Source organism: Lithobates pipiens, unplaced genomic scaffold (assembly GCF_037356315.1).
Source record: "Lithobates pipiens isolate NorthernLeopardFrog02 unplaced genomic scaffold, aLitPip1_a1.2 Scaffold_8, whole genome shotgun sequence".
Taxonomy (NCBI): domain Eukaryota; kingdom Metazoa; phylum Chordata; class Amphibia; order Anura; family Ranidae; genus Lithobates; species Lithobates pipiens.
In genome coordinates, this window is record NW_027507903.1 from 83,222,154 (window position 1) to 83,235,514 (window position 13,361).

The window sequence follows — 13,361 nt, forward strand, 5'->3', positions numbered from 1 at the left end:
GACAGGTGAGTGTCTAATAAAAGTCAGCAGCTGTAGTATTTATAGCTGCTTGCTTTTAATATTTTTTTTGTAGGTGGTATCCCTCTTTAATGCATAGGATGCATTAAGGTGAAAAAATACAAGGGTGTACAACCCCTTTTAAGCTGGTCATAGATGGATAGAATTTAGAATGAAAATTCTAAAGCCTCAAACACGATACTAGTTTTTAGTTTTTTTCGTTCAACCCAGCGGGCTGAACACAAAAATCGAATGCTCAGGTCAGAGCTGCTTCACTAACTATGCAATGTTAGTACAGCAACCTCCCTCACTGTTTTATTGTACTCTGACAGGGGGACGCCCCCCCAATTAGCTGAGAGCGCTAATTGGGAGACAGTCGGCAGCCCTTTTTCAGTCATGCCCCTTTGACAGAAGTCGGGCCAAACAGCTGGCTTCTGTTGGACCAGTTGCAGTACACACGGGCCGAATAGAAATAGAATACAAACTGTCTAATGCCGTCCGACATTTTGCCCATGTGTACTAAGTTTTAGGTCTCACAACATTCAAATATACTGTAGTTCGAAAGATTTTGTTTACTTTTAACATTTGATTTTGGATTGAATGGACTTGACTGAATGAAAACCACATACAGTGTTAGGAATTAATTTATTTGAGAAAAAATGTCCGTTCTACTCCCTCAAATTTTCTAGTCACTGCAGTCGAAAACATTTGTCAATTTGACCCACTAATGATTAGAAAAACGAACTAACCTTCTTTTTGTTCGAAATTCAGACCATCTTTGGCCAGATTAAGTGGGAGCTGTGACTCTAAAGAATTTACATGGAGGCATTTTTTTTTTAATAAATAATCCAAGTCTCATGACTTCCTTTTGCAGATTAGCGCTTCTTAGAACATGCAGGCAAATGCGCCCGTGTGCTGGCACTTAATGATTATTGCTTAAATGTACCATGTGTTCACTTAATGACGGAGCTCTCTTTTTACACCTCATCATTTCTTTTTCTTTCTTTTTTTTTTTTTTTTGTATGTTTTAATGCATTTTTTCTATTTGTGATGTTTGCCTTTTTGTTCACTGTTGTACAAATAATTCAACTATTTTTTAAAGTGACTTTCTGATTTTAGTCCCTAAATCATAAAAGGTCAAGCTTGTTTTGAATTTGGGGTCAACATCTTTACATGTCCGATCTTAGAGGGGCTGGTTAATGGTAAACACTGACAATTCCATTTGTGGGTGAAGAGTGTGATTATGAGATGGCATAGGTTTAAATACCACCCCACCCTTCCAACTCCTCCTTACATAAGCGGACAGTTATTTTGCCCCTTACCTTGTGGAGCCAGCAATACTGGCCTAAGGTCCCTATCCAGGTCCCTTAAAAGGCTTTTTCTAGTTCAGGGCACCACTAATCCAGCCCTGCTATGGCTCCCCCACTGGTTTTCTACCCCTTGATGGGGTGGTTACGTTGATCAAAGAATGGAAGCAGGCCAGATATAATTGAAATTCATTGTGGAAGCAGATGTTGTTACTTTGGTTAGTGTAGTTAATGCATCGCAAAACTGATTTTGATTATATTTTTATACTAGTTACATAGTTGGTAGGGATGAGCTCCGGAGTGTTCGCATACTCCATGTGCAGAGCCCACCAGGAATTCGGCGCAGCGCTGTGCTAATCACAGGCACTGAGACATTGCCTGATCTCTGCAGCTGCGCATCGATCCAATGTCTCATTGCCTGTGATTAGTGCAGTGCTGCGCCGAATCCCTGGCAGGCTCTGCACATGGAGTATGCGAACACGCCAGAGCTCATCCTTAATATAGTTGGTTGAATAAAGACAACATACCATCCAGTTCAACCTGTGCTGGTGTGTGTGCTGGTGTGTGTGTGTGCTGGTGTGTGTGTGTGTGTGCTGGTGTGTGTGTGTGTGTGTGCTGGTGTGTGTGTGTGTGTGTGTGCTGGTGTGTGTGTGTGTGCTGGTGTGTGTGTGTGCTGGTGTGTGTGTGCTGGTGTGTGTGTGCTGGTGTGTGTGTGCTGGTGTGTGTGTGTGTGTAGAAAAATTATTTCCCATATACCTGTATTTTGTTTTTTGCTAAGATGTCCTCCCAAGAGTCTTTTAAAACTATTTCTACTTCCTGCCGACACCACCGTTTGTGGAAGAGTTCCACATCCTTACCGCCCTGACAGTGAAAAACCCCCTACGCAGCTTAAGGTTAAACCGCTTCTCTTCCAGTCTCGCGTGGCTCCGTGTCTTCTTACACTCGCTGGGACTAAAAAGTTTCATACTTACGCTGGGATCACAGTTGAGATATTTGTATATTGCGATCATATCTCCTCTCAAGCGTCTCTTCTCTAAGGAGAATAAATTTAGCGGCTGTAGTTGTTCCTCATAATTGAGGTCCTCCAGTCCCTGTATTAATTTAGTTGCCCTTCTCTGGACTCTCTCCAGCTCCAGCACATCCCTTCTGAGGATTGGTGACCAGAACTGGATGGAATACACCAGATGCGGCTGAAACCGAGTTTTATAAAGTGGCAGAATAATCGTTTTATCTCTGGAGTAAATTCCCTTTGTAATGCATGCTAATATTCTGCTGGCTTTGGTAGCCGCAGCTTGACTCTACTTGCTATTGCTCAGTCTGTCTTCTACTAGGGCCCCTAGGCCCTTCTCCATCCTGGAAGCTCCTGGGGGTTCTCCCCCTAATGTGTAGCTTACATTTTTCAATGTTAAATGTTAAACATTTGCCATGCAGTAACCCACTTCATTCATTTATTCAGGTCCTCTTGTAAAGTTTCTATATCTTTCGGTGTTGTTATTGCCCTACATGTTTTTGTGTCATCAGTAAATACTGAGATCGAGCTATTTATCCCACCCTCTATCATTTATAACTAAATTAAACAGAATTGGTCTCAGCACAGAGTTGAATTAGTGCTTATCCTTCACCAAAGTTTCTTATGGTTCAGGCTGTTTAAATATTATATTTGGGTTGTATGAAATTAATTTCATCTGCTCCTTTCTTCCCCTCTAGAGTCCAGATCCAACAGCAGAAATCAAAGCTTTGACCGACCAAAAGAGTGAACTAGAAAGGAAGCTGGCTTCCCTCCAGAAACGGCTTGATGACCAAACAAAGGTACAAATGTATTTTTACCATTGCTGCTCATGATAATGTGCATTTATTTATTTATTTATTTATTTTTAATACAAAGTAGATAGTTGTGTGAAAGCAACACAAGTGTCTTTTTGTAAAGCTCTTATATAAAAGATCTGTTTTTTGTCTACTTGGTGCACCAAATAAGTATTGCATACAGTGTACAGCTCTCTGTTTTATTTCCACTCATTTGGCTGCAGTCACTTTTTTACTGTCAAGTAGGCTTTATACCATTTGATCCGGATCTGAGAACCTAGGGGAATACATTATTCACTAAATTGGAGGTGCTGAGATATATGATTTGTTACCCATTATTTACTATAAATCCAGTATTTAGAGAAGGAATTGTTGCTATTTCATGCTTTAGGCGCCATTCACACTATGGTGTTCCGTTTGGCAGGCGGAATCGCCGCAAATCACGGGACGCCCTTGCAACCCCCTGGATTTTTTTTAACGCGATTTGTCGAGCGTCAATCATGGCAAAAGCGCTCCGCGATTTGAGTGCCATTAAAAATAACTTTTAATATTTTTTTTTAAACTGATCACCTAAATAAAAAAAATATAATATTGTTACAGTTTAGTAATGTTGGCATCAACTGAAAACATAATGTATGTGAAGCTTTTCCCTCCAACTTTAATCTATATTGACCTTATTAATGATGTATTGGAAAAGCCAATTTAGTTGGTGACTGTCAAAGACTTTGGTCTGTATAAACAAGTACTTTCTCAACCTTTTTAACATGGAGGAACTCTTGAAATAATTTTTCAGTCTCAAGGAACCCCTGTTAATTATTACTATATCTGCTGCTCCTTGCACATTATTGTGAAGGTCAGTGGGAAGAATGTTTTTTACATGTGTGGTTAGTGGGAAGAATCCCTCTTTTTACAAATACATACAAAGATAATGTCAGTGGGTACTTATCTAAGTGGCAGAAATTACTCTTTATTTAAAGTGGTTGTATACCCACTTTTTTAACTTTTACCTACAGGAAAGCCTATAATAAGGCTTACCTGTAGGTAAAAAAAATATCTCCTAAACCTGTACGGTTTAGGAGATATTCCCCTCGGTATGCGCCGCTGACTGCAGCGGCGCATGCGCACAAGGGGGTTCTCTCCGTGAAAATCCGGCAGCGCTCGTCCGGCCGGATTTAAATCTCCCGCGCGCATGCGCGGGAGTGACGATATCGCGGCTCCGGCCACTCACAGCGCCAGAGCCGCGATACCCGGAAGAGACGCCGAGGGAGCATGTCGGCTTCCTCGGCGTGGATCGGGCGAGATGTCGGGGCCTCGTTCTAAGGTAAGTATTTCATAATGAGCTAGTATGCGGTGCATACTAGCTCATTATGCCTTTTGCTTTGCAGGTTTTAAAAAAAAAAAAAAAAAAATTGCGGGTTTACTACCGCTTTAAGGAAACTCAAGCCAAATCTAGAGGAACCCTAGGATTCCACAGAACCCTGGTGGAGAAAGGTTGGTGTATAACAAGGGTGTCCAATCTTTTGACCTTCCTGGGTCACATTGGAAGAAGAGGTATTGTCTTGGGCCACACATAAAATACACTAACAAGAAGGATCATAGATGAGCAGAAAAATATGGGCAGATCACAAGTTAACGATCACTGATATAGATAATGTACCTACAGTTCCTTGAAAAAGTTATTCTTACACCTTGAAATTTTCCACATTTTGTCATGTTACATAAATGTATTTTTTTTTTTTTTTTTTGTAGAGCATATTTTTTTATTCTTAAATCAGATATAAATTTTTCTTGGAAAAAATTCTGTATATTCTGGTGTTTTGGGGCAGCAAAAAAAAAACAAAACGATAAAAAAAATTGAGGGGGATGGAAAGGAGGGGGGTTGGTGGGTGACGAATCAGGTGGTTGGTCCAATGTTGGCAGCTGGAACAGGCAACTGGAGAGGCGACAGCATCATCAATACCCTACACTCCTCAGGTACTTCATGGTATCATAACATTTTTGGTTCAACTGTCCGCCATGAATACTGGGCCCTCCTTTCAGGAAGAAGATAGCTTGGTTGGATCGGACAATGTGAATGTTGAATGTTGATCCTCCGTCTGTGGATTTTGTCCTTGCGTCTAGGCACATTTGTGAGTCGTCAAACCAGAGGTCCCTGAGCACGCTGCATTTCTGTTCTCCAATCACTAGGCCATTGATAAATAATTGGCTTCGATCTTTAGAAACAATAGCGGCCAATTCCTGTGTCGTGAGACCACCGAAGCTCCCTCCGGGGTAGGCGGCCCACACTCCGTGCGGAGGAGCCAAGGCGTAGATGGCGCAGTCCGTGCACACGGTGCCGTCCACCAAGGTGTTGACGTAATCTATCCAGGACATGGCGGGGGTTCCTCAGGCGGGTGAGCGGCGGTGTGTGAGAGACCGGAGAAGGGAGAGAGACGCCTCGTGCTCCTGGAGGGGTGGTGCGCGCGCAGAGCAACATAAATGTATTTTATTGGGATTTTATGTGATAGATCAACACAAAGTGGCACATAATTGTGTAGTGGAAGGAAAATGATAAATGATTTTCATTTTTTTTTTTTTTACAAATATCTGAGAAGTGTGGTGTGCATTTGTATTCAGCTCCCTTTACTCTGATACCCCTAACTAAAATCTAGTGGAACCAATTGCCTTCAGAATTCACCTAATTAGTAAATAGAGTCCACCTGTGTGTCATTTAATCTCAGTATAAATACAACTGTTCTGTGAAGCCCTCAGAAGTTTGTTAGAGAACCTTAGTGAACATACAGCATCATTATGGCCAAGGAACAGACTAGACAGGTCAGATAAAGTTGTGGAGTTTAAAGCAGGGTTAGGTTATAAAAAAAAAATCCCAAACTTTGAAAATCTCACAGAGCACTGTTCAATCCATCATCTGAAAATGGAAAGAGTATTGCACAACTACAAACCTACCAAGACATGGCTGCCCACCTAAACCAGCAGGCCGGGGAAGGAGAGAATTAATCAGAGAGGCAGCCATCCACAGCTCAGGTGGGAGAATCTGTCCACAGGACAACTATTAGTCGTGCACTCCACAAATTTGGCTTTTATGGACGAGTGGCAAGAAGAAAGCCATTGTTAAAAGAAAGCAATAAGAAGTCCCATTTGCAGTTTGGAAGAAGCCCTTGGGGGGGGGGGGGGTGATGACGACAACACAGCAAACACGTGGGAGAAGGTGCTCTGGTCAGATGAGACCAATATTTAGCCTAAAAGTAAAATGCTATGTGTGGTGAAAAACAAACACTGCACATCACCCTGAACACACCATCCCCTCTGTGAAACACGGCGGTGGCAGTATCATGTTGTAGGGATGTTTTTCGTCAGCAGGGACAGGGAAGCTGGTCAGAGTTGTTGGGGAAAATGGATGGAGCCAAATCTTAGGAAGGGCAATCTTAGGAAGAAAACCTGTTAGAGTCTGCAAAAGACTTGAGACTGGGCCGGAGGTTCACATTTCAGCAGGTCAACCCACCCTAAACATACAGCCAGAGCTGCAATGGAATGGTTTAGCTCAAAGCATATTCATGTCTTAGAATGACCCAAAGTCCAGACCTAAATCCAATTGAGAATCTGCGGCAAAACTTGAAATTGCTGTTTACAAACCAATCTGAAAGAGCTTGAGCTATTTTGCAAGGAAGAATGTGCAAAAATGTCACTCTTTAGATATGCAAAGCTGGTAGAGACATCCCCAAAAACACTTGTAGCTCCAATTGCAAGGTGGTTCTACAAAGTATTGACTCAGGGGGGCTAAATACAAATGCACGTCACACTTTTCAGATATTTATTTGTAAAAAATCTGAAAACCATTTATAATTTTCCTTCCACTTCACAATTTTATGTGCCATTTTGTGTTGCTCTATCACATAAAATCCCAATAAAATAAATTTACGTTTTTGGTTGTAACATGACAATATGTGGAAAATTTCAGTGTGAATACTTTTTCAAGGCTTCATCCTTTAAAATAATTGCTTACAAATATAGGTGGTGCTGAAAACTGATGACATGAATAAGAGGTGATTGTAAAGAGGGTTAATCTTTCTTTGTGTAGATAAAATCTATAAATGTCCATTAACCACTTTCATACGAAAGCAGTCATGCAACACTGTACCAAAACTACATTTTTATCATTTTGTTTATGCAACTAGAGCTTTCTTTTGGTGGCATTTAATCAGCACTGGGTTTTTTATTTTTTTCTAAATAAAATGAAAAAGACAGAAAATTTTGAAAATTTCTGTTTATAAAAGTTTGCAAATACCGTAGTTATCGACGTATAACACGCACCCCAAGTTTAGGAGGGAAGTTTAAGGAAAAAACTTACATTTTAAATGCCCATCAATGCAGCCTTCCCCAGTGTACATCTGCAGCCTTCCCCAGTGTACATCTGCTGCCCTGCAGTGTCCATCTGCAGCCTTCTCCAGTGTCCATCTGCAGCCTCGCCCAGAATTGCAGCATGTTTGGTTTTTAAATTACGTTAAATTACCTAAGGGGCTAGCAACACAATTGTACACAATGGGCAACATGAAAAGGAAGCCATCCATTGTTTACAGCTGTCATGGGATTTGCTGTGGTTGGTCACAGCGGTCACATGGTACTGGCAGTGAGCCGGCACATTGATCAGTCATCGGCTGTGTCCCGTGGACACAGCCAGTGACAGATCACGCCACTGTGCGGCTCCTTTTGAGAGGACATCATATGACGTCTACTCAAAAGGAGTAACTTCCTGCTCGGTCGCATGTTTTCGCGAATAGGGATGAGCCGAACACCCCCCGGTTCGGTTCGCACCAGAACTTGCGAACGACCCCCCGCGTTCGGTACGAACGTTAGAACCCCATTGAAGTCTATGGGACTCGAACGTTCGAATTGGAAAGTGCTAATTTTAACGGCTAATATGCAAGATAGTGTCCTAAAAAGGGTTTGGCGACCTGCCTCCTGCCTCAGGGGACATGGGTCACTGCAAAAAAAAGTTTTAAAAACTACCGTTTTGGTGGGAGTACTGATTTTAATGACGATTAAAGTGAAAAAAAAAAAGTGAAATATTCCTTCAAATATGGTGCCTGGTGGGTGTCTGTAGTATGCCTGTGAAGTGCCACGTGTTTCCCGTGTTTAGAACAGTCCCTGCACAAAATGACATTAAGCGGAAATAACACCATTTAAAACTGCTTGCGGTTTTAATGTTATATCTGGTTCCTGCAATATGGTTGAAAATCATTCAGAAAAATGGCATGGGTAGCCCTCCCTGCCCATTACCAGCCTATTTGGGTCTTGTACGCATATTAAGGGGAACCCTGTACCCATATTAAAAAAAGGAAATGCGTGTGGCCCCCAGGCCCTATATACTCAGAACAGCAGTATACAGGCGGTGCAAACAAGACTGGGACTGTGTAGGTTTGTTGTGTTAAGTTGAATCTGTTTGTAATTTTCAACTGGTACATTTTTAAAGTGTAGCTCCAGTCAAAAAAAATATTTTTAAGCTTTTTGGAAAACATAGGGAAGGGTTATCACCCCTGTATAATTTGTTTTGTCGTCCATTTTTTTTCATCTCACTTGCTGTTGTCTCCTTCCGTTTGCAAGTAGGAGATGTTTGTAAGTTGGATGTTTGAAAGTAGGGGCCTGCCCTATATGCTCTGCAGAAATGGCGGTACAAGGTGTTGGTTTTGCAACAACATTGTAAGCCCTCAAAGTGACTCTTGGTGGGCGCTGGAGCGCCCTGCTGTGAACGATTATATCAAGAATTGTAATTACATGCCATTGTTGAACAGTGGTAGAAAAATTGACCTTTGGTGGTTGTGGTGCTGGTGCCACAACACTATAAGTCCTCACAGTTACTCTGGGTGGGCACAGGAAGGGGCCCTCCTGTGAAATATTATATCAAGAATTGTAATTACATGTCCCTGTTAAACAGGGGCAGAAAAATTGGGCCTTAGGCACTGGTGCCATCACACTGCAACCTCTGCCATACACTCTAGTTTTATTGCAGGAATTAGCCCTGCTGCAAAGCATTGCATCAAAAATTTTACTTAAACGCCCCTGTTAAACAGGGGCAGAAAAATTGGGCCTTAGGCACTGGTGCCATCACACTGCAACCTCTGCCATACACTCTAGTTTTTTTGCAGGAATTAGCCCTGCTGCAAAGCATTGCATCAAAAATTGTACTTAAACGCCCCTGTTAAACAGGGGCAGAAAAATTGGGCCTTAGGCACTGGTGCTGGTGCCACCACACTGCAACCTCTGCCATATACTCTAGTTTTATTGCAGGAATTAGCCCTGCTGCAAAGCATTGCATCAAAAATTGTAATTAAACGCCCCTGTTAAACAGGGGCAGAAAAATTGGGCTGCTGGCATCACCCAGAACCAAAAATGTTCTTCCAACATATCAGCGGAGGAGGAAGAGGATAGACAATCAACATAACAGGACAGTCACTCAGCATCAGCATAGGCAGTCTTGAAGGGATGTGGTATTTCAAAAAAAATTATTCGGTTACATCAGCTTCAGGTGCTTGGTAGCTGTGGGTGATCCAAGACTGATTCATCTTGATGAAGGTCAGTCGATCAACTGATTCGGTGGACAGGCGCACCCTGTGATCGGTAACGAAGCCACCAGCAGCACTGAAGGTGCGTTCCGAAAGAACGCTGGATGCAGGACAGGCCAGTAGCTCAATTGCATACTGTGCAAGCTCTGGCCAGTGATCCATCCTCAAGACCCAGTAAGCCAGAGGATTTTCAGTGGGAAAGGTGTCCAAGTCTGACCTTGCCCCTAGGTATTCCTGCACCATGTAAATTAGACGCTGGCGATGGGTGCTGGAACCAATCATACCTTGGGGCTGCGGACTAAAAAATTGTCTGAAAGCATCAGTCAGACGGCCACCTTCTCCACCGCTCCTTCTGACTGATGCCTCAGCAACACGTTGTCCAGGACCAGGAGTTTGTGACCTCCCAGTCTCTGGGAACGCGTTGCACAGAGCTTTCTGCAAGGCCTCCCGGAGATGTCTCATCCTCTGCTCCCTCTGCGATGGCAAGATAAGGTCGGCAACCTTACCCTTGTACCGTGGATCAAGGAGAGTGGCCAGCCAGTAATGGTCCCTCTCCTTGATCCGAAGAATACGAGGATCCTTCCGCAGGCTTTGCAGGATCAGGGAGGCCATGCAGCGTAGGTTAGCTGAGGCATTCGGTCCGGAGTCCTCTGGGTCACTAAGGACAACATGATCCGCAGCTACCTCCTCCCAGCCACGTACAAGTCCACGTGTTTCTTGGGACTGTAAATCATCCCTATAAGACTGCTGCTGCTGATGCTGAGTGCCAGCCTCCACCTCCATGCTGACACAATCATCCTCCTCCTCCTCTTCCTCCTCCTCACCCTCTTCCTGTGTGATGGGTGGCACAGCAGGAACACTGTCTGGATAAAGGGGGCCTTGAGAGGCAAGGAAGTCCTCCTCTTCCTGCCTCTGTTCTGCCTCAAGTGCCCTGTCCATTATTCCACGCAGCGTATGCTCCAAGAGGTGGACAAGAGGTATAGTGTCACTGATGCATGCACTGTCACTGCTCACCATCCTTGTGGCCTCCTCAAACGGTGACAGGACAGTGCATGCATCCCTGATCATGCCCCACTGGCGTGGTGAGAAAAAACCAAGCTCCCCTGACCCTGTCCTGGTGCCGTAGTCGCACAGGTACTCATTGATGGCCCTCTGCTGCGTGTGCAGCCGCTGCAGCATGGCCAACGTGGAGTTCCACCTGGTGGGCATGTCACATATAAGGCGGTTCTTGGGCAGGTTCAACTCCTTTTGGAGCTCAGCCAGCCGAGCACAGGCATTAAATGATCGGCGGAAATGCACACAGACTCTCCTGGCCTGTTTCAGGACATCCTGTAAGCCGGGGTACCTGCCCAAGAACCGCTGCACCACCAGGTTAAGGACGTGAGCTACACAGGGCACATGGGTCAGTTGTCCCTGTCGGAGGGCGGAGAGGAGGTTGGTGCCATTGTCGCAAACCACCATTCCTGGCTTAAGCTGGCGTGGCGTCAACCACCTCTCGGCCTGCCCCTGCAGAGCTGACAAAACATCCGCCCCAGTGTGGCTCCTGTCCCCCAAACAAACCAGCGCAAGCACGGCATGGCATCGTTTTGCCTGCGTACTTGCGTAGCCCCTGCAACGCCTACGGAGCACCGCTGGTTCTGAGGACAGAGCACTGGAAGAGGCCATGGAGGAAGAAGAAGAGGAGGGGGTGGAGGAGAGAGGTGTGTCACAACCAATAGTAGCATTTTGGAGGCGTGGTGGCGGAACAACCTCCAATACTACTGCACCTTGTCCTGCATCCTTCCCAGCAGCCAGAAGAGTGACCCAATGGGCCGTGAAAGACAGGTAACGTCCCTGTCCATGCCTGCTGGACCATGAGTCAGCGGTAATATGCACCTTACCACTGACCGCCCTGTCCAGTGAGGCAAGGACATTGCCTTCCACATGCCGGTAGAGAGCCGGAATTGCCTTCCGTGAGAAAAAGTGGCGTTTGGGGACCTGCCACTGAGGAACCGCACATTGTACAAACTCATGGAAGGGGGCCGAGTCTACCAACTGAAAAGGCAGCAGTTGAAGTGCTAGCAATTTAGCCAAGCTAGCATTCAACCGCTGGGCATGTGGATGGCTGGGAGTAAATTTCTTCCGCCGGTCCAGCAGCTGGGGCAGGGACATTTGTCTGCTATAATCGGACATGGATGTACCACTAGCAGAGTTCCCGGAAGCACTTGGCTGTGACACACCTAATTCTACACCTTCATTCCTCTCAGAGCAGGTTTCAGAGAGGACTGAAGGTCTAGTGGGGTTGGAGATGCCAGCTGATGAGGAGCAAGGAGAGGTCCGCTTTGTTCTTTGGTGTGGGTCTTTTGAGGTATGCTTGCCAATGAGCTGCATGGCAGGTCAACATATGTCTGGTCAAGCATGTGGTGCCCAAGCGGCTGATGTTTTGGCCACGTGAGATACGCTTGAGACATATGTTGCAAATAGCAGCGGTGCGATCTGATGCACTCGTCTCAAAAAAGGCCCACACCAAAGAACTTTTAGAATAACGTGCAGAGGAAGCGCTCTGCGCAGAGGAAGCGCTCTGCGCAGGCGGAGCTCTGCGGTGTGATTCAGTCGGTGTGCTGCCCCTAAGCTGGCCCCCGGAGGGCATCCTGCCTCGTTGGACATGTGCCTCCTCCTCCTCCTCCTCCTCCTCCTCCTGCCTCCTTCCAGGCACCCACGTGGAGTCAGTGCCCTCATTATCCCCTCCCTCTTCATCGCTGTAGCAAACCTGGCAGAATGCTGCAGCTTGTGGAACATGACTGCCAGATTGCTGTCCTTCTTGAGCATCCCCTCTCTCTGTGCTCACGCTACTGCCTTCCTCTAGCTGAGTGTCATCATCAGAGCCCACCAAACACTGGGCATCCTCCTGGAGCATGTACCCAACACTGTGCTCAAAGAGTTCAGGAGACTCCTCAGGAGGACGTGGTGGGTCTAGGGAAGGAGTCACTGATGATGACATTGAGAGGAGGGACGACGATGTGTTGGCAGCTGCTTTTCTACTACCCTGAGACTGGGTGAGAGAGGATGAGGAGGATGAAGAGGGCTTGGTCATCCACTCTACCAAGTCGTTGGCATGTTGCGGTTCAACATGTCCAGCTGCAGAAAAGAAGGACAAGCATGTCCCATGGCCACGTGCTGATGACAATGCACCGCGTCCACGACCAGCACTGTTGTCTCTAGACACAGAGCCTGCTTGCCCTCTTTTATCGGCTCGCGCCTGTCTGCCTCTCCTTGCTGGCCTTCCAGACATGGTAATGGCATGAAGGGAGTTGGGTAAAACAGTAGTTGGGTAGTTTATATTGTGCTGGAGGCACACAACACCCACTAACTCCTGCAGATGCCTTTTTTATAGAACAGCAGAGTTAAAGGGGTATATACAGATGTATACTGTGCTGTGCTGGAAGCACACACAACTTCTAATAACTCCAGCAGATGTCAATCGGGCCCAAATAGAGAACAGCTATGTAGGTGGATAATAGCGGTATGTACTGGGTACAGAGCAGGCACACAGCACGCACTATCTCCTGAGTGACACTACTGACTGCAAGCTCTATTGTTAAAGATGGACCACTAGCTATATAGGTGAGGTGAATATCACGGTGTATACTGCGGTCAGGGCACGCAGACAATAACAAGAAAACAGCAGAGTTAAAGGGGTATATACAGATGTATA

General features: G+C 45.4%; 1 protein-coding gene across 3 annotated transcripts in view; it reads left to right on the top strand.

Annotated features, from left to right (window-relative positions):
- Positions 1-13,361, top strand: part of CGNL1 (cingulin like 1) — a 164,642-nt gene that overhangs the window by 55,365 nt on the left and 95,916 nt on the right. For all 3 annotated transcript variants that reach the window (XM_077472210.1, XM_077472212.1, XM_077472211.1), the window contains exon 5: positions 3,012-3,113. In XM_077472210.1, coding sequence (XP_077328336.1) covers positions 3,012-3,113 — 102 coding nt within the window. The remainder of the gene's footprint in view (positions 1-3,011; positions 3,114-13,361) is intronic.